The 21,324-nt window shown below is 33.0% G+C and overlaps 4 protein-coding genes and 1 long non-coding RNA gene across 5 annotated transcripts; 3 read left to right on the top strand and 2 right to left on the bottom strand.

The window, feature by feature from the left end:
- Positions 1-3,472: 3,472 nt before the first annotated feature.
- On the top strand, positions 3,473-6,148 carry LOC25500196 (NADPH-dependent oxidoreductase 2-alkenal reductase). The gene is made up of 5 exons (XM_039828744.1): positions 3,473-3,890; positions 4,090-4,267; positions 4,751-4,917; positions 5,449-5,531; positions 5,620-6,148. Exons 1-5 carry the CDS (start codon positions 3,663-3,665, stop codon positions 5,996-5,998), a joined length of 1,035 nt encoding a protein of 344 aa, XP_039684678.1. The 5' UTR covers positions 3,473-3,662; the 3' UTR covers positions 5,999-6,148.
- Positions 6,149-8,013: 1,865 nt separating this feature from the next.
- Positions 8,014-9,337, top strand: LOC120577396 (uncharacterized). Its single transcript, XM_039828703.1, has 3 exons — positions 8,014-8,062; positions 8,153-8,540; positions 9,015-9,337. The coding sequence occupies exons 1-3, from the start codon at positions 8,024-8,026 to the stop codon at positions 9,335-9,337; spliced, it is 750 nt and encodes a 249-aa protein (XP_039684637.1). The 5' UTR covers positions 8,014-8,023.
- Positions 9,338-10,390: 1,053 nt separating this feature from the next.
- Positions 10,391-11,732, bottom strand: LOC25500195 (uncharacterized). Its single transcript, XR_003007499.2, has 3 exons — positions 11,598-11,732; positions 10,905-10,957; positions 10,391-10,814 (listed from the first exon to the last, which is right to left on the bottom strand). It is a non-coding gene; the product is annotated as an uncharacterized lncRNA (long non-coding RNA).
- Positions 11,733-11,840: 108 nt separating this feature from the next.
- On the top strand, positions 11,841-14,904 carry LOC25500194 (2-alkenal reductase (NADP(+)-dependent)). The gene is made up of 5 exons (XM_013588540.3): positions 11,841-12,425; positions 13,023-13,200; positions 13,478-13,644; positions 14,068-14,150; positions 14,301-14,904. Exons 1-5 carry the CDS (start codon positions 12,198-12,200, stop codon positions 14,677-14,679), a joined length of 1,035 nt encoding a protein of 344 aa, XP_013443994.1. The 5' UTR covers positions 11,841-12,197; the 3' UTR covers positions 14,680-14,904.
- A 522-nt stretch (positions 14,905-15,426) lies between these two features.
- On the bottom strand, positions 15,427-19,326 carry LOC25500193 (splicing factor 3A subunit 2). The gene is made up of 6 exons (XM_013588539.3): positions 18,902-19,326; positions 18,723-18,799; positions 17,011-17,076; positions 16,789-16,863; positions 16,604-16,678; positions 15,427-16,139 (listed from the first exon to the last, which is right to left on the bottom strand). Exons 1-6 carry the CDS (start codon positions 19,221-19,223, stop codon positions 15,780-15,782), a joined length of 975 nt encoding a protein of 324 aa, XP_013443993.1. The 5' UTR covers positions 19,224-19,326; the 3' UTR covers positions 15,427-15,779.
- Between the last annotated feature and the right edge of the window lie 1,998 nt (positions 19,327-21,324).

Below are 21,324 nucleotides of genomic sequence, written 5' to 3'. Positions count from 1 at the left end.
TGTTCGCTCATGGAAAACATCATTGTGGGCAATTTGAATTGCACTACGATTGCCACAATATAGATCAGTTGGTGAAGACTGTGATGTCTCTAAATCAGCAAGAAGCCAACGAAGCCACAATATCTTAAAAGTAGTATCAGCAAGAGCACGATATTCAAATTCAGTGCTGGAGCGGGCTGCAAATGTTTGTTCCCATGTAGAAACTCAGGAAGATATAAACTGAATAGACTTTGTATATTTTCTGAATGTGTCTATAACACAAGCAATTTGAAGACAAAGTAATTAAGAAAATAATTACACATAAAGGCTAATTAATCCTAACATATTTACAATTAGGGATGGGAATAGGTCAGGCCAGCCTACAGGGGCCTACGGCCTAGCCTACAACAGGTTAGGCCAGACTTTTTTATTAAACAAAGAAGGCCTAGGCTTTTTTAGAAGTCTATTTAGCTTAAAAGGCCAGGCCACAGGCCATTCAAAAAGCCTATTAGGCCGGCCTATTTAAGTAAATATGAATAATATTATTTATTATTATATTATATTTTGTACTTTGAATTAAAATAAAAATGTGTTAACTTTTTCAGTAATTTAAGCTTATTAGTATACATTAATTTTTTGCATATTTAAATGTATTATTATAAACTAGAATTGAAATATGATACAATATATAATCAAATTTCCTAAAAACTCATCTTGATTATCAAAAGAGAGTTTAATCTAATTGATATATTAGTTCGCTAGTCTATTTAAAAATGTTCATATAAAATAGGCTTTTAAACAGACTAGCAGGTCGTATCAGGCCTTCAGAAGACCAGACTCAGACCTAAAAAGTAAGCCTATGACAGGCCGCAGGCCAGGCTCAGGCCTTGCAAAGCCTAGCTCGGCCTAACCTATTTCCACCTCTAATTACAATATAAAATACAATAATGAGAGAATCACAACATATCGTAACAGTTTACGTCTTTTAAGTTATTTAATTGGAACAAGTTAGTTCTTTAATTATTTTTTGTAACACTTAGCTCCTTTAAGTTATTTAAGTGTAATTTTTAGACCACGAATAACTTACATTTTTAAAATATGAAATCTCTCAAATTGTTGCAATTAAGTAACTTAAAGGATCTAATTTGTACGGAAAAACTTAAAGGAACAATTTGTTGCAATTAATTAACTTGACCTAAGTGGTATGAAAAAAAACATAAAACCAATTTATTACAATTAAATAACTTAAAAACCTCCGAAGTAATTTAACCTTTAATGTTTTAATATTAATTTCTATCAAAATTTATGTTGCACTGAATTTTAGATTAAAGGTGACTCCATTGTCTGCAACATGACAATGATACATATAGACACATTAAATCACTTATATTTTTTCAAACTATTAATAGGGTATGTATGTGTGTGTTAGAGACGTGTTTGTGTGTTTTGTGTGTGTTAGTGTTTCAAGGTTCAAAATAGCACGTTTTGTATGTTAACACATGATGGATTTTATAACTGGTAGCAGTATCATTCTAGTGAATAGTCCTCATATTTCATAATCATGATGGGGAAGTTTAGTGGATGACAAAACTCAAATTTGTACCCTACTGTCTAATAATGGTATCCAAAAGAAGGAAGAGAAAGGACAGTGCTACAATGCAAACAAGGACCTACCATAAAAAAATAATGGATCTGGTTAGCGAATATCTCATTGACACCGTTTAAAGATGCTAAATTTAAATATTATTTTATAGAAAAGTTAATCACTTTAAATTTTAATATATTAAATACACATATTTTTATAAAATTTTATTTTTTTAAATAAATATTATTATTTGAAGTTTTTAAACAATATTCAAAAACAATCGTTAGCATTTTCCTAAAATAATCCCCTTTGTGAACCATGCTTTCACTCATAAGTTGACCATACGACTGTTGATCACTCATACGTCTCCTCTTCTTTTCCAAACCATCCTTGATTGGCCACAGTTGGATTGATTGGCCATATTTGGATAGGCCACATTTGGAATATCCCTTGAATTTTTATACTCTCTCCGTGTCCTAAGGTGGGAGTATTTTACGAAAATTATGCTTATCAAAAAAAGTTGTTAGAATGATAAATTTATCTGAAAAGTGTGAAACTATTACTAAATTATCATTTATGTATAAATGAAATTAATATTGATTTTTACTACTCCCTCCATTCCTTTTCTTTTGATGTTTTAGAACTTCAACTATATTCCAAAACTTTTGATGTTTTAGTGAATTTGTTATTGTTTTCTCAAGTTTACCCTTGTTGGAAAACACAGTAAACTATTAAAGTAGTTGTGACCTTTGGTTTATCACATGTGAATTTAATGATAAATAAGGACATTTAAGTAAAAAATACACAAATGTTTATATACTTTAATTACTCCTTAAAACTTGTGTCAAGAGCTAAAACATCAAAAGAAAAGAAATTGATGGAGTAATATTCTAAGAAATTTGTTTTACTGATAAATTTGGATTGATTTTTTACTTATAGTTATAGTCCTTAATATATATATATATAAAGATAGAAGAAAAGCTTTGCAATTAAAAGTATTTTTTTTAATGGTTGGAGTTTGAATCATGGACCTTGCATATTTTATGCATTGTTCCAACCAACTGAGCTAAGTTCAGAAGAATAATTAAAAAAATATGTTTTACTGATACTAAAAGAGTAATTAATGTATCTAGATATTTGTAGATGATCTTATATTTAAAAACAATCATTTTTTTTTTATAAATAGTCTTATAATTAAGGACGGATGAATTATATTTTTATACATGGATTGGATGAATATTCATCCATTAAAGCTATATAATGGATTGGATGAAATTTATGTTTAATGGATGAATTGATATAGGCATAATTTTGTACCCAAAAAAAAAAAAAAAAACTAGGCAACTCATAGAACACAATATTTATGGAGAATGTTAACGAATGTTCATAAGACGTAGATTAAAATGCTTAAAATAGTATCCAGAAGTCCTAACTCAACTAACAAAATGCCAAAATTGTTAGGACGGATGTCATGACCGGGGTTCGAACTCCGATACCTCTACTTGTGTGTGTGAGTTTATAATAGCTTTGTCATTTCATCTATCTATTAAAAAAATGCTTAAAGTAGTAAGTTTATATTAAAAAATTATAGTATAATCTTTATAACATTGAAAAAAGTAACCATTTTTATATTGGTCTCACTAACGAGTGTCCTCGAATAATTTTTATCATTAAAAAATAAACAATTATTCTTAAAACAAATCAAATATTTTGATTTTTAATACATGAAATATACATATTATTTTCATAATTATTTATCATTTAAGATCGTTATAGAATGTTCTAGGAACCAATTGTATTTTTGTCCCTTAAATGTGAACAGGTTTATTGTTTTTGAGATAAACGAGTGTGAACAGCTGTGTTTTTTCCGACAATAACTAACTAGTGTGAAGGTGTACAGTTTATTAGGCCGGATGCGAGTTTCACTTTGATATCTTACCTTACGTGTTTATTGGACTATAATTACATTCCCATAAATTAAACTTTCTCTTATATAAGATCACAAATGACATAATCATCACATTTCATACCAACATTTTTTCTTTGATTTTTGTGTTATAAATTGAATAATCAGATTCAACAATCACAATAACAAAAAATGGCACAAGTAAAGAACAAGCAAGTGCTTCTGAAACACTATGTGTCTGGTTTTCCTAAAGAATCAGACCTCAACATTGTTGATAGTACTATAAATCTTAAGCTTCCAGAAGGTTCCAATGATACTGTATTGGTTAAAAATCTTTACTTGTCTTGTGATCCTTACATGAGGACTCTTATGAGTGACCCAAAAGCTTCTATCAATCCACGTGCCTATGTTCCTCAATCTGTAAGTTTATGGGTGAAACCCTTTTCAGTATTTGTCAAATTATGCCTTAAAGTAGGGTTTTTTATGTGTTAATTAGTCTCTGCATTATATGGGTCAATTTGTTATTAGTAGGTTTACGATTTTGATTTTGGTGTAATCAAAGAATAATTGCAATATTGAAGTTGTATTGTGCAGTTACTGATGATTTTTGTAATTGCAGCCGTTAACTGGTTATGGTGTGTCTAAAGTTGTGGAATCTGGACACAAAGATTATAAGGAAGGTGATATAGTGTGGGGGATAACTAATTGGGAAGAGTACAGCTTGATCCCTGCGGCACAAATACATTTCAAAATTGAGCATACTGATGTTCCTCTTTCCTACTATACTGGAATTCTAGGTATGTATGTTTATAGAGAAGAATGGAATTGATGCCAATATGATATGCAAGCCTCAAGTTATTATGATGTTTTCGTGTGATGAATGAGTCTTTACTCTGTTTAGTATCGTTGCAGACGGGTTAGCCATCAGGATAGAAACCTATTGTGTGATAGATTTGGTTGTCTGTTTGGCTGTTTGGTCCTAAATTAATATTTTTCAATTGTCTTCTCTTGTTCAATTAAGGCTATATGGCTGAAGTTGATCTTTTATTCATTAATATCTGGTTGAGTAGCTTTGGTTTGGAGGAGATCCAATTAAACCAGCCTTAAGTTATTTGAAACTGATGATAGCTCAATGCATTTTTATATGTTATATCCGCTTCTCTTATAATCATTTCTTGGTTTAGTATCTAACATGCAAGCAAGCTTATTATTAATGTTAGTTGCGTAGTTTTCTGTCATTCTGTAATGCCTTTTTGACATGTGTTTTTCTTTGAGTGCAGGTATGCCAGGAATGACTGCTTATGCTGGTTTCTTTGAAGTAGGCGCTACCAAGAAAGGAGAGAATGTTTTTGTTTCAGCTGCCTCTGGTGCAGTTGGTCAACTTGTTGGCCAATTCGCTAAATTGCATGGTTGCTACGTCGTTGGAAGTGCTGGAAGTAAAGAGAAGGTATATGTCTGATTGTTGTTGTTATATGTGCCTGCATAAATGATGACACGGCATAATCTGATTGGAGGCGTGTTCAGTGTCTTACTCTGACACGGCAGATATGATTACATTCAATTAATTTATTTTCTCTAATTATTACACTGACGCTGATCGAAGGCGTGTTTACTGTCTTACACTGACACGACAGAATTGTCTTATCTACAATATCAACAATCAAGGTTTTTGCTCACTAGCTATATTACGAAATTACTGTAATGTAACCAAAATACTAGAATTAGCCTAATTTTATTACAAAATTTCAATTCTGGAAGAAATGTTTACGTAATTAGCCAAATTGAAAAAGAATTGTACCTGGAACCAGCAATAATATTTGCAAAGTTGCATTGCTCTTAATTTTTGGGATATGAATGTTTTTCTGTAACTTGGAAAAGAGTATGATTAATGGGACCCCAGAAATACATTTTTGTTTCTTTTCATTCACAAGCAAAAATATGGCCTTCCTTTACTTAAAAATATATCTTTTGCAACCAGGTGGATCTGTTGAAGAATAAATTTGGATACGATGAAGCCATTAACTACAAAGAAGAGCAAGACCTCAATGCAACATTGAAAAGGTCAGTTTATGTTTATTGGCATAAAAAAGTATAGTTTAGCAACACGAGACACACTAGTGACATGTGGTTATCATTTTATGTGAATCAGGCACTTTCCAGAAGGCATTGATGTTTACTTTGAGAACGTCGGTGGCAAGACACTTGATGCCGTACTCTTGAACATGAGATTACAAGGTCGCATACCTGTGTGTGGAATGATCTCACAGTACAATCTTACTCAACCTGAAGGTGTGACAAATTTGGCACATATCGTATATAAGCGGGTCCGTTTGCAAGGTTTTATTGTAGCTGATTACTATCATCTATACGGAAAATTCTTGGAGTTTGTCCTGCCTCATATCAGAGAAGGGAAGGTTGTGTATGTAGAAGACATAGCTGAGGGTCTTGAGAAAGGCCCTGAAGCCTTGGTTGGCATATTTAGTGGCAAAAATGTTGGCAAACAAGTGCTTGTTGTTGCTCGTGAATGAATGCCGATGCTTTCATTTGATTGTGTATTGAATAACAAGCCCTCTTTGTATGGCCTTCTGTATTAATCTTTCTTCACTATAGTCTTGATTGTAATTGCTTATTTCAGTGACATCTAAGGATAAATAAAATCTCTTTTATATGCTTCTTCATTGTTTCTTCTAATAGTATATTGATAATTTAATTCAGTTTTATTGTGTCGGCGACACATAGATATATTTAATCACTTATATTTTCTCAAACTATTATTAATGCATGTGTATTAGAGTCATGTATAATGTTCGTGTCTCGTAGTTCAAAATAGCACGTTTTCAAAGTGATCCAACCTGGATATGTGTTAACACTTGTCTTTAAAAATAGATGCAAATCCATGGGAAAATTTTGAAGTATTAATAAATCATAAGAAAATTAATTTCAGATAACTAACATAACATGATGGATTTTATAACTGTGAAGACTTGTCTGGTAGCATTATCATTCTAGTGACCAGTCCTAATATTTCATGATCATGATAGGGAAGTTTAGTGGATGACAAAACTCAAATTTGTACCCTACTGTATAATAATGATGGTATCCAAATGAAAGAATAGTAAGGACAGTACAACAATGCTTAAAACGTGCTTTTCTTAAACATCAGGTTATTTTCTTAAAGTATTAAGAATTTGTTTCTTGCTATAGTTGTTGTAGTTAGGTTGAGTTTTACATTAACTTAGGTCTATTATAAATAAATTATTCTTTTATTTAAATTATATTTCAGTTTATAAAGAGTTGATTTATACCTAAAAGAATAATGACTCTCTTAAATGAACTTGGACCATATATTTTACATACAACAACTCGGGAACATTAACAATTACTCACTCTCACACGCCTAGGCTAGATCCCAGATCCAATTTTCACATTTTGAGGACAAACTCACTAGTACTTTTCAATTTTTCTTTTCCATTTTCTGTCAAAAAAGACTGCATCTAAATTCAAATCCTTTAATTAAAGGAAAAAGATAGATGGACATACCAATTCCATACACCCCCTCATACCACCTATGACATGGCAATAAAAATTTTAAAAAATTGATCATTAATGACATGGTAAAAAATGATTAAAAGCCTTAAAAGAAATAAGAAATAGATGAAGGTAATTAAAAAAGAAAACCAATAGCTCTGCTCTCTCTCTCTCACTCTCCGACGATTTTCACGCGGTCTTCCTTCTCCATCTCTCACTCTCCGCCATTTGCGACGACCAATAGCTCTCTCTCCGTCAGCTCTCTCTCCAAACTCTGGTTAGCTCTCTCGATCTCCTTCCTCCTTCATCTATAGGAATCAATTTATCCATCTCTCTTTCCGTCGCCAAATCGCCGAATCTCTCTGTTAAAGATGATGTTTTTCTCAAATCTTGTATTTGGTGAAGGCTAAAATAATTGTTCAATTAGAAATTCCTGATGAAGAAATTAATCATATTAGGGTATGATACTGAGTTAGTGAGAATTTAGGGTTAAATGAAGAAATTAATCATATTAGGGTATGATACTGCTACTGTATGATTCTTGCATTTTTGGGTTGTTGATGATTATCATTGTATTGTTGTTAGTACAAAATCATAAGTTTTCCCCAATTTTTGTAGTTTGATTGTGGTTGTTCCTCTAAATGATATCACGTAGAGTTGGTGTCAAATTCTTAATCAAAAGAATTGTGGTCACACTTGTGTTAAAAAATGGTCAAAGTGTTGGAAATTTAAAGGTAAAAAATGTGGTTACGTCTATGTTAAAATATGGTTAAGTGCAGATAAATTTTTGTCAGTGTGTATATGATAACAAAGATAGGAAAACATTAACTTGTCACAATATTATTTCCATAACGTTCTTCAGTTTTTGTGGAAAACGTGTGATTATAAAATGTGTTTGTATTTTAGTTATAAGATAAATTTTTTCAAATCGTTCTTGTAACGTGTGTTGAGAATTGGACATTTGTGTGTGTTTTAATTGTTGTTGATAGAAATTGTTTTTGTATACAACAGATAAGGTCAACGTCATGAACGAAAACAAACGAAAAAGGGATGGTGGTGTTGGTGTAAGTACAATTTAATTAATGATATGTTTAATGTGTATGTAACTGTTTGTGTTTTATGCCATTAATGAATGAATAATGTTCATTTTTCAGCCACAGATAAAGACTCAAATGCCCCGTACCAATAAGTTGGTAGATATAAACCGAAAATTATCTGATGCGCAAAGGAGTAGAATTATGAAAACTCCATTCCGATATCCGGTGGAAATGAAGACCTATATAGGAATGAATGGTACTTTATTGAAGGAATTATTGCATAGGTGGGATGCAAGTAGCTTAGGATTTAGAGTAGGCGTTAGAACTGTGGCCTTTAAACATCTAGACCTTTGTTTGGCTCTAGGTTTGCCTATTTTAGGAGAATCTTTGCCGGATAGTGTACATTCAAAGCTGAAGGTCCTTCAAGAAGAGGACAACATAGATGATTTTTGTAGAGTTTACATTCTATTTGCCTTGTGTGTCTTATATTTTCCGAAATCACATGGTAAAATTAAAAAAGATTTCTTTAACTTTGTTGATGATTTAGACGCTCTTAGTACCTATAATTAGGGTGTCGCTGTTTACGATGATTTAATGGAACATTTTAGTAGTGCGACATCAAAATACCATCAACAAAAGAATGATACAGTTTTACACATTTCTGGTTGCAGGTATGTAATATTAAATGGGTTCTGTTTTTTTAATTATATCGATAGTTATGTCAAATGTTGTTTATGTTAATTTAATCATTTGATTAGATATGGGCTGTTGAACATTTAAGCCTATGTAGTGGACCAAATAAGTGTTTTCCACGCATTAATAATTGGACCAAAGTGGAGGGAGGACATGTTGTAATCTCAAACATTTTTTCAAATGCGAAGGTTAGTAATTGCCTTTAGTATATTAACTCGGTATTGTGGTTTTATAGTTTAAATTTTCGCATACAATTATGTTAATTTAACTTATTTAATGTGATTAGTTGAGGAATTGGTTCCAACGCAAGAAGACATGGAAAATGATGTATTGGTTAAAGCCGTTAACGATTCTGAAGTTGGTATTGGAGATGGTGCATATCCTTTATTTGATGTGCAAGCTTATATGGCTGAACATCAAAGGTTGGTGGGCGAACACAAAGATTTGCTTTCCCGTGTTTCAATCCTTGAGGATGATATGATGATATTTAAAGCAAATAGTGTTCACGGTAGGGAAAATATTTCGATGCCAAGTAGCGTGGAAGTAGGAAGTGGGTCAAAACAGGTGGAGTTAAGTGTGGTAAGATTGATGTGGATAATGATGGGTTGAAAAGTGAGGCGGAAAAACCAGAAGAAAATGATGATGGGATGAAGTTTGATGATGAAGGTGTTGGGGAAGAGGAAAAAAAAAAGGAAGAAGAAAATGATGATGGGATGAATCATCATTTTCTTCTTCCCTTTTTTTTCCTCTACAGCCACATCTTCTTCATGCAACTTCATCCCATCATCATTTTCTTCTTCCATTTTTTTTTTCCTCTTCCCCAACACCTTCATCATCCAACTTCATCCCATCATCATTTTCTTCTGGTTTTCCCGCCTCACTTTTCAACCCATCATTATCCGCATCAATCTTACCACACTTAACTCCTACCTGTTTTGACCCACTTCCTACTTCCACGCTACTTGGCATAGAAATATTTTCTCTACTGTGAACACTATTTGATTTTAATATCCTCATATCATCCTCAAGGATTGAAACACGGGAAAGCAAATATTTGTGTTCGCCCACCAACCTTTGATGTTCAGCCATATAAGCTTGCACATCAAATAAAGGGTACGCACCATCTCCAATACCAACTTCAGAATGGTTAACGGCTTTAACCAAGACATCATTTTCCATGTCCTCTTGCGTTGGAACCAATTCCTCAACCAACTAATCACATCAAATAACGGCTTTAACATAATTGTATGTGAAAATTTAAACTATAAAACCACAATACCGAGTTAATGTACTAAAGGCAATTACTAACCTTCGCATTTGAAAAATTGTTTGAGATTACAACATGTCCTCCCTCTACTTTGGTCCAATTATTAATGCATGGAAAACACTTATTTGGTCCACTACATAGGCTTAAATGTTCAACCGCCCATATCTAATCAAATGATTAATTAACATAAACAACATTTGACATAACTATCGATATAATTAAAAAAAAGAACCCATTCAATATTACATACCTGTAATACGGCTGAGCAACCAGAAATGTGTAAAACTGTATCATTCTTTTGTTGATGGTATTTTGACGCCGCACTACTAAAATGTTCCATTAAATAATCATCGTAAACAGCGACACCTCAATTATAGGTACTAAGAGCGTCTAAATCATCAACAAGGTTAAAGAAATCTTTTTTAATTTTACCATGTAATTTGGGAAATATAAGACACACAAGGCAAATAGGATGTAAACTCTACAAAAATCATCTATGTTGTCCTCTTCTTGAAGGACCTTCAGCTTTGAATGTACACTATCCGGCAAAGATTCTCCTAAAATAGGCAAACCTAGAGCCAAACAAAGGTCTAGATGTTTAAAGGCCACAGTTCTAATGCCTACTCTAAATCCTAAGCTACTTGCATCCTAACTATGCAATAATTCCTTCAATAAAGTACCCTTCATTCCTATATAGGTCTTCATTTCCACCAGATATCGGAATGGAGTTTTCAAAATTCTACTCCTTTGCGCATCAGATAATTTTCGGTTTATATCTACCAACTTATTGGTACGGGGCATTTGAGTCTGTATCTTTGGCTGAAAAATGAACATTATTCATTCATTAATGGCATAAAACACAAACAGTTACATACACATTAAACATCTCATTAATTAAATTGTACTTACACCAACACCACCATCCCTTTTTCGTTTGTTTTCGTTCATGATGTTGACCTTATCTGTTGTATACAAAAACAATTTCTATCAACAACAATTAAAACACACACAAATGTCCAATTCTCAACACACGTTCCAAGAACGATTTGAAATTTTTTATCTTATAACTAAAATACAAACACATTTTATAATCACACGTTTTCCACAAAAATTGAAGAACGTTATGGAAATAATATTGTGACAAGTTAATGTTTTCCTATCTTTGTTATCATATACACACTGACAAAAATTTATCTGCACTTAACCATATTTTAACGTAGACGTAACCACATTTTTTTCCTTCAAATTTTCAACACTTTGACCATTTTTTAACACAAGTGTGACCACAATTCTTTTGATTAAGAATTTGACACCAACTCTACGTGATATCATTTAGAGTAACAACCACAATCAAACTACAAAAATTGGGGAAAACTTATGATTTTGTACTAACAACAATACAATGATAATCATCAACAACCCAAAAATGCAAGAATCATACAGTAAGAGTATCATACCCTAATATGATTAATTTCTTCAATTAACCCTAAATTCTCACTAACTCAGTATCATACCCTAATATGATTAATTTCTTCATCAGGAATTTCTAATTCAACAATTATTTTAGCCTTCACCAAATACAAGATTTGAGATAAACATCACCTTTAACTGAGAGATTCGGCGATTCGGCGACGGAAAGAGAGATGGATAAATTGATTCGTAGAGATGAAGGAGGAAGGAGATCGAGAGAGCTAACCAGGGTATGGAGAGAGAGCTACGGGCCGTCGGAGCAAATGACGGAGAAAGAGCTATTGGCCGTCGCAAATGGCGGAGAGTGAGAGATGGAGAAGGCAGACCGTGTGAAAATCGGCAGAGAGTGAGAGAGAGAGCAGAGCTATTGGTTTTCTTTTTTAATTACCTTCATCTATTTCTTATTTCTTTTAAGACTTTTAACCATTTTTTACCATGTCATTAATGATCAATTTTTTAAAATTTTTATTGTCATGTCATAGGTGGTATGAGGAGGTGTATGGAATTGGTATGTCCATCTATCTTTTTCCTAATTAAAATGAGGCTCTAATTTAAAGTTTAAACTAATCAAATATAACAAGTAACTAAAGTGCATTAGCGTGCTGCTACTTGCAGCCATTCATTCATTCCACTTTACAGCATGATGATGATTCAACTTTTATAATTTAGCTTAACTTATCTTCATTCCTCACTTTTCTGTTCAAAACTGAATGAACTGAAACAATTCCAAACATGGCACAAGTGAGGAACAAGCAAGTGATTCTGAAGGACTATGTATCTGGTTTTCCTAAAGAATCAGACATGAACATTATTGAAAGTATAATTACTCTTAAGCTTCCACAAGGTTCCAATGATGTTCTGCTAAAAAATTTATACTTGTCTTGTGATCCATTCATGAGGAATCTCATGAACAAACCACAAGGAGCTCCCATTAATCCTCTTGCATACACCCCTCAATCTGTAAGTTAAAGCTTTTGTGAATAGCCCTTTTGAGTATATGTCAAATTTGATCCTTAAAGTTGTTTTTTTTATGTGTAAATTAGTCTGCTGACTGCACGGATCAACTTGTTAGTAAGTTTACAATTTTGATATGATAAATTCCTTAGCAAACAAAAAAAATTGGCTTTTTTTTTATTATATCAGAAAGGCCCTTCTTAGTTTGGAGTTCGGTGGCAGTAAGTAATGATTGTTCAAGTTAGAATTTGAACTCGGATTCTTTCCTTTAATTGTATCTTATTAACCGCTTGAGTCTAATCACTTGATTAATTAATAATTTTGGATATGATATATCATAGTTTTTAAAAAATAAATTTCATATAAAATTATGTTATTTGCTGAGATTATGTTTGTTTATATTATGAGTGGTTTTGTGGTTATGTGAGTTGTGTTTAAAATCCCTTGAATTTTGTAATTTGTGTGATTAGAATTTAAGGGATTTCTTGGTGAAAGATTAGTAGAATTTAAGTTTTATTCTTAAATAAATTTTGAAACTAATCAAAGAATAATATGCAATGTTGAAATAAGCTTTTGTTTCTGATAATTTTTTAGTAATTGCAGGTAATAGCAGGTTTTGGGGTGTCTAAAGTCCTTGAATCAGGACATCCTGATTATAAGGAAGGTGATTTAGTTTGGGGATTCTGTAAATGGGAAGAGTACAGCTTGGTCCCTTCATCTCAAATACTTTTCAAAATTGAGCACACTGATGTCCCACTTTCCTACTATACTGGAATACTCGGTATGTTTTCAACAATTTCAATTTATATTGATTTATGGTGAAGAATGCACTTGATTACAGTCTCATATGCAGGCCTCATGTTATGAAGGTTTTCATGGGATAAATGACTCATTTCCTTGGATACTATCTGTTAGGAACCAACAATAGCTCACTATTAGTGTTCGTTTTTGTTTTATTCACAAATGATATTGTACAACATATGTTATTGATGACTATCGCATATTTTTCTGCCATTCTGTTGTGCATTTTAACATATGTTGTTTTTCTGTGAACACAGGTATGCCAGGAATAACTGCTTATGCTGGTTTCTTTGAACTAGGCAGTCCTAAGAAAGGAGAGACTGTTTTTGTTTCAGCTGCCTCTGGTGCAGTCGGTCAACTTGTTGGTCAATTCGCTAAACTGACAGGATGTTATGTTGTAGGAAGTGCTGGAAGTAAAGAGAAGGTATTATTGTAATTGCTTAAGTTTTATGTTCCTTAGTATGTCACCGTCACCTAGGGGATTGGGTAGTTGAGCTAGTTTGAGATAAAGGTTAAATGAGTCGAAGGAGTTATAAAGGACCAGGTTTAAACCCTAGTGAAGGAGAAAATCGTAAGATAACGTGTTCCTTATTTGTATATATATAATGTATACAATTTTATGGTTCTAATATATTTGGTTATAATGTGTATTTTATTTTATGTATCGGTATTTGCACTACAATATTCAACTCCCCTACCCTTGCCAAAAGAAAATTGAGGGAAAAATTTGCATAATGAATTGTAGCATAGCTTAAAAATTGTACCAAGACCTGAAATAGTTTTTTTTTTACTAGGTTAAAAAAAACCTAGTCCTTCTTTTGTTTGAATGCATGTTTTTGGCAATCAGGTGGATCTTTTGAAGAATAAATTTGGATTTGATGGAGGTTTCAACTACAAGGAAGAGCCTGACCTCGATGCAGCTTTGAAAAGGTTTGTATTCTGCACTGAACAGTTTGGTCATAGAAAGATTTAGTTGTTACTTCATTGTGTAGCCATTATAAATTGATATTACAATTTACAGTGCCTAGTAATAAAATACAGTAGTTACTAATGTGTATTATATCGAAATATACAAATCAGGCACTTCCCTGAAGGCATTGATATTTACTTTGAGAATGTTGGAGGCAAGACACTTGATGCTGTACTCTTGAACATGAGAGTCCACGGCCGCATACCTGCATGTGGAATGATCTCACAGTACAATCTTACGCAACCTGAAGCTGTAACGAATTTGGCACATATCATATATAAGCGGATTCGCATGGAAGGGTTTAACAGTGCTGATTTCTTTCACCTAAATCCTAAATTGTTGGAGTTTGTCCTCCCTCATATCAGAGATGGGAAGATTGTGTATGTTGAAGACATAACTGAGGGTCTTGAGAATGGCCCTGCAGCCTTGATTGGCCTATATAGTGGTCGCAATGTTGGTAAACAAGTGGTTGTCGTTGCTCGGGAATAGAAAGCATTTGCTTTTCCTATGTATTGTTATGTTGTCAATTTTTTTCAAATCTTTTATAGAATGTTTAGTTGTCTTTGTACCACTTTTGCAGTCATCTTTTTCATATGTATGAATGTATGATATGATGAGACCTGTGTTCCTGATAGTTCAGGGAGCTGTATAATGTATTAGTGTTATTGATAGAAAATAAAAGCATTTGCTTGCCTTTGTGCATTGTCATCTAAACATTTTTTAGTTTGGATCAATCTAACTTTTGTTACTTTTCAGTTTTCAGCGTTCACATTTATAAAATTACACATGTATTAAAGCTATTTGATGGTAATTTTTTTTCTAGATATGTGCCTATAAACATAACGAAATTGGTTATTTTTTCATGTGTACAACTCATGTTAAAGAAGGTGAAAAGGGATTTTCCCTAAACTTTTCACTCACATAATCTTTTCATTATAAAATTCATCTGCGTTGATGTCATTTTTTATTTTTATAATCATCTGTTGGTCGTATCAATGTTGTCCTCAATAAGCAAATTTCTTTTTAAAGAACAACATTTATGCTTGCAACTTTGGTACTTCTAAAAATTTTTAAAAATGAAGATGAGAAGTGATCATATAGATATTTGATTCAAGATTTACTTTTTCCTTCAAATCCACATACTAATGCAGCTGAAGTTTTTTTTTTTTTGTTTGAATTGAGAGTAATCCTGCAGCTGAAGTTCTATATGACTAGGTTGATGAAGATGACATGATATTTAGGTAGGCAATAAAGATAAAGCAACGATGTTATTACATCGACACAGATGCCTGCGGATGTACTTGTTTTAGTAATCAGTCTCACGATTTCCTGTAAACAAACAGTTACTGGCCAAGCCAAAAAATTCCCATCTATACCAAGGGAATGGAGAACTACATTTTGTGGACCATGGTCAACATAAATAATAAATACCAGACAACTTGATACATCAATGTATAAATTCGTAAATTAAAAAAATGAGATGCAATGAGGAACGTATAGGCAATTTGGGGTAGTGTTTTGAGCCTTAGTGGATAAAGGTGCATCCAACCACAACTTTTAAACACTCCAACACTCATCAGCATACTGCCTTAGCTCTGCATTTGTTGGCCTGGAAAACCTTGTGGAGGTGGCATTGATGGAGGTCTGGTCCCAATGGGGGCTGGCGGTGGAAGAGGCGGCATCGCACCAGGTCTAGGACCGTTTGCAGCCATAGGAGGTGGTGGAGGCATTGATCCTGACATTGGAGGTGGAGGGGCCCGTGGAGGATTACCCATAGGTGCACCGGGAGGTAGCCCTTGTGGAGGAGGTGGTGGTGGTGGTAGTGGAGCTTGTGGTGGTGGGGGCATAGGCCTTGGCGGAACACCAGGTGCTGTGGTGCCATTGGGTGCAGAGGCAGGCGGCTGTGGTTTGGTTGCCTCTGGTGGCTTGGTTTTAAAATACAACTGCAGCTGCAGACAAAGGAAAAGTTCTGTCATCAGTAGCTGCTAAAGAAAATTAAATATCAATAATGCATGCCACGTAAGCAAAAAGAACAAAACAGATAAGCATGAAGAATGGAAATTATCATCTTAGTTCCACTATTAACTGCTTGATTCATTAGTTTGCACAAGAGCAAACAAAAAAATGCAAGGATTTGGACATAACTGGCCAACCTTGTGCTTTGATGTCTGAAGATAAACTGAGTTTGGATTAGCATATTTTGATATCAAGAGAAGTTTTCAATCAAAAGATAAATTTTCCGAAAATATTGCTAGCCAAACACACCATGAGCATTTTGTTTATTTTGACAGAAGGTTTTTGTTTTTTCTTGGATGATGAATATACCATTAACTTATTCACAATCACACAACAATTATGTACACTAGGATGGACAAACTTTTTCATCTTAGAAAAGAAAGAGAAATGTACTAACTGTGAACATCTTTGAATCTGGGTCCCAATGCGAGAAAAACTTTGGAGTGGACTTGTCAATTTCTGTGCTTGGTACCTGAGATGTGGATTGATTAACAAGTATAAAAAGGTAAATTTCCGGAACTCAATATATGTATGTACTCATCGCCAAAACATGATAAATAATAAACTAGAGTAATTATTTACCTTGAAAGAAATTGTTTCATAAGGTTCAGCTGCAAACAATAGATACTGGTATCTTTTATCAAATGGCTGAATCCTCTGTATACATAAAAATGTGAACGAGAGAAAAACCGAAATGTTAAGACATGGCTTTGTGTACAACAAATAACTTGACAACTTGACTTCAGAACACACACACACACAAAAAGATAGGGAGCAGTGTAAATCAATAAATTAAAAGTCTACCTGCTCATAGGAGGACATAAATCGATGCCTCGGCTTTGCGAGGTCTTCGATCTCAGGATATTCAATCTGCATCAATAAAATTTTAAAATTTTATTATTATCATATAATGTTAGAAGCATTCAATGTTGAGAAAATCACAAGAAGAGTAATTGACTAATACAACAACAACAACCAGCAAGCATCACAGTCTATTTTCACATTTTTGGGTACATGGGTGAAGCATCACCACCATAATGTCCTATCATGAATTGTATGTGTTCAATGACAAACCACATAGAATCAAACCATTCTTAATTGTTGACCCTACAATCTTTTTGGATGTACCTCATGTCAACCCCTAATATTTGTACTATCTATCATCTAATCTGCTCTCCTCACTAGTGTTTCTCAAAGTCTTATCCAGACTCCACACATACCCAAATAAACCAACCAATATGTGACTCCGCCACCTTTTACAGAACCATACTGCCCTAATTTTCTCTCTACGGTTTCATTCCTATCATAATACTCTCTCTACCCTAATACCCATATGGAGAAGTGCAATCGACAACAACAACCACCATCACTGCCACTGGAGTCTTCTCTTATGGAGTTTAATTACTTTAATACATGGATATTGTCTTATCATGAGTAAATTGTACCTAATTACAACCCATTTAAATCCGAACCCTTCTTGATAGTGCAACTTAGAGTATTCGCCGTTGTCCCTCTATCCCTAAAATTTGTGTTATCCTTCACTTGATCCACTATCTTCACTGTCATTTCTACGAGTCTTCTCCAAAGCCCACACACACCCAAACAAACCAACTACTTTGTAACTCTACCATGTCATATTCTCCACTATTAAGCGCTGCCCTAATTTTCTCTCTAAGACTTCCATCCTTTTTTTTTTTTTTTGGTTTTAACCCTCTGGTTCCTAGGGGAAGGAGGCCCTAGTAATCCAGAGTACGGCCGGGAGAGACTTCCATTTTTAATCCTCATGTATCTTCTCATATACAACCAGTACTCCTAATCCTCTAAATTTTCCCAAAATCAATTTGAAATATATAATCATTAAAATCTAAGAGCTAGAATATTCTTACTTAAACAGTTTAAACAAAAATTGTTTAAGTTATTTAATTGTACTAGATTAATCCTTTAAGAGTATATTTGGATTGACTTATTTGAACATATCTACCGGCATAAACACATGTTACACTGGAAGGGAGAACTTGTTTAAAAAACTTATAACATGTTCATAAGTTGTTTTTTGCTTATTTCCATAAACCCTCCAGGACAACTTATAAAAGCAACTTACAGATTAAACGAAAAAATAGGTTGACTTTACTATATCTTGTGTTACAAAAATACTTTAATCATAAGCGTCTATATGCTATAAGCAACAAAATAAACTTATTATTTAAACAGGCCTAAGTCTCATTCTCACAACAATTAAATTGTGACAGTGTTTGAGAAAACTTATGAAAACAACCCATAAACCTGCCAACATAACTTAGAAAAACAACTTATACCTTATCCAAAAACAGTTTTGTTTTATCTTAGAAATAGCTTATTTATCTGAGCTTGCTTATATGATAAACACTTATGCTATAAACTACAAAATGAGTTAATTATCCAAACATGACCTAGAATTTATTATAAATCCAGTATAATTAAATAACTTAAAGACCACAAAAAACAATTTCACCTACAAACAAAATCTCAATTCAAACCTGAAAAAGGAGAGATCTTTGCTTGGTATCAGGATCAAATTGCTTAGTCACACGATACCCAGGCCTCCCAATCTTAACTGCAACCATAACCAACACAAAAAAAAAACATCAATTTTTCAATCAATAAATTCAATTAACAAATAATTAAACAAGGATTAAGTGTTTCAACGTTTTCATACCAGATTTCTTCATGTTAACCTTCCTCTTATGAGGCTGAGGTTGAGTAGGAGCATCTTTAGCTTCACGAGCAGCACGTTTAGCGAGATTGGTTTGATGGCGTTTCCCTTGAGTATGAGCGAGGTAGTTACCTTCGTTGTTGTGAAGAGTAAGACAGAGTTTACATTCATAACTACCGAGATGATTTCGCATGAAATAGGGATCTTTTGCTAGATCTATTGTTTCGAGAGCGAGTCGTCGGAGTCGTTCACGGCGGTCTATTGCTTCGTTTTGAGCTGTGGCTGCTCCGCCGCTTCCTGGTTTTGAACCCCATTCTCTGTCCATTGTTGTTGCTCAGAGACTTTGAGTCAGTGCTTAGTTCCTCGTTCGATGTTACTGCTACTATCTCTTTGAAACTGGAATCGATAAATTGAGAAACGAAAAGTGTTCGTTGTGTTTTTCTACTATATATAGACACTTCAACTTTGTTGGGTTGGGCTTGACTTGCCTGTTGGTTCACAAGGCCCACTTGCTACTTCTCTCTTTCTTTTATTTTATTTTAAAATAATAATATATAAAGGTTTAAGTAATAGTTATTGATCATAAGATCAACTTCACTTTCGAGTTCTAGAAATAAAGTAGGTATAGGTATGTGCATTTGGGATGAAGAAAGAAAGTTGTTCTGTATTCTCGAAAACTATGTGGCTCATTTAATTATCTTCAATTGATGTAGAAATGGTTTTGGAGTTTTATCATGTTATTCTGTTGATTTCATGACTTTATAACTATCAATGTGGATTTTGAGATTGAATCGAAATAAGTGTTGACTGTTTCAACTAGGGTAGGGGATATATCATCGAATTTGACGTCATTATGGATAGTTACATACAATATTGTAATTTGCAGTTAAGAAACTCTTATATTGAGTTTATTAGAAGACAAATGAATAAGGTCGTCTAGGAATTAACAAAGACAGTCACATTCTTAACTAGGTTTTGCATCTTTGGTGAAATTTCGACATTTATTAACAATTTGATTGCTAATGAAGTGCCATAAGCATATTTTTCTCAACAAAAAACAACAACTTCAATGTATTATAAATTCAACCAACGATTTGGATATTAACATTACATGTTCAAAGATGCAAGTATTTTTCTAAAGATAACTAGTATTTAGCATAATCAAGTCATGTCCAATTTATTATTCATCAATTCAACAACTTAGTTGAGCAGCACATAGTAAGTCAACTCTTATTTTATTTTTTGGAGTAAACTCATTTTCTATTGTGCAAAATCAATGTTGATAACCCTCACATTGGATATATTTACAACTCAACTTGTGTTGATCTTGCTAGAAATATAAAGGGCCAATCAACCAAGCGTTTTCTATTCCAAGGTTGGGTCTTGTAACGGAGTTCAAGCAAAGCTTTAGACACTTCGGATAAAACTCACTTAAGAATTATCATTTTCTTAAATTATTTTTGAGATGGATTCAAGGGCGGCACATGATACAGTGCATTCAAGAAGGACTCATAATCCTTTTATTCAACTTCTCCTTTAGGATGTTATTCACTCCTCCAATTTTCAAATAGGAGAACTTCTATTGTCTATATTTACCAAGAAGCCAACAAAATGTGTTGTAAACTTTCACGTTAATAAGGGCCTTTCTGCTCCTTTGATTGGAGTTTAGGTAGATTATGCTTTTTCTTTGTTTGATCAATTATTAGTTCACAATGTAAGAGGTGTTTGCACCTCTTTTACTCGTTGTATAAATGATCTATAGCTTGTTATAGTTTTTTGTAAATAAAAAAAAAGTAATAGTTTTTTTTTATAAAAATAACCACATTTACGATTATTCTATTTGTTTGTTACTGCTTAAGAAAAAAAAACTTCAAATGAAAAATTGTTATGAGTAGATTTTCATGTCATTTTCGTTTTTTTGATCAATTTCATATGAATTTTAAGTTTCAAATTCATGGTTTATTTTTTAAGGGAAATGCTAACCGGTGCCTCCGGGGCACAGGTTAAGGATAATAAAAAGGGAAATATATATTAATTTTTTTTTTAAGAAAGGGAAATATATATTAATTATTGCATTGAAAATTGTTTAATTAATTCATAAATAAGTCAACAAAACTTCATTTTATGGTAAAAATTTCCTTTTTTTGTATGCTTAACCCGTGCCTCGGGGGCACCGGTTAGCATGACCCTTATTTTAATATGAATTCTTAGTGTTCAAATATATTGATGCTTCATTTTTATTTTCATATGAAATTGAGATTTAATGTTTGAAAGTTCATATGTAAATGGATTAAAAAGACAAAAATTATATAAAAAACAATAAATGACGAAATCATTAATTCAAATTAAGTTAAGACACCGAGTATAATTTTGCATTTTTTTCTTGAAAAATTTATTTTCTTGTTTTTGGTTAAATATGCTTTTTT

This window comes from Medicago truncatula, chromosome 8, assembly GCF_003473485.1.
Source record: "Medicago truncatula cultivar Jemalong A17 chromosome 8, MtrunA17r5.0-ANR, whole genome shotgun sequence".
Classification (NCBI taxonomy): Eukaryota; Viridiplantae; Streptophyta; class Magnoliopsida; order Fabales; family Fabaceae; genus Medicago; species Medicago truncatula.
The sequence above is the reverse complement of the archived record's forward strand: the minus strand, read 5'-3'. Positions and strand labels throughout refer to the sequence as shown.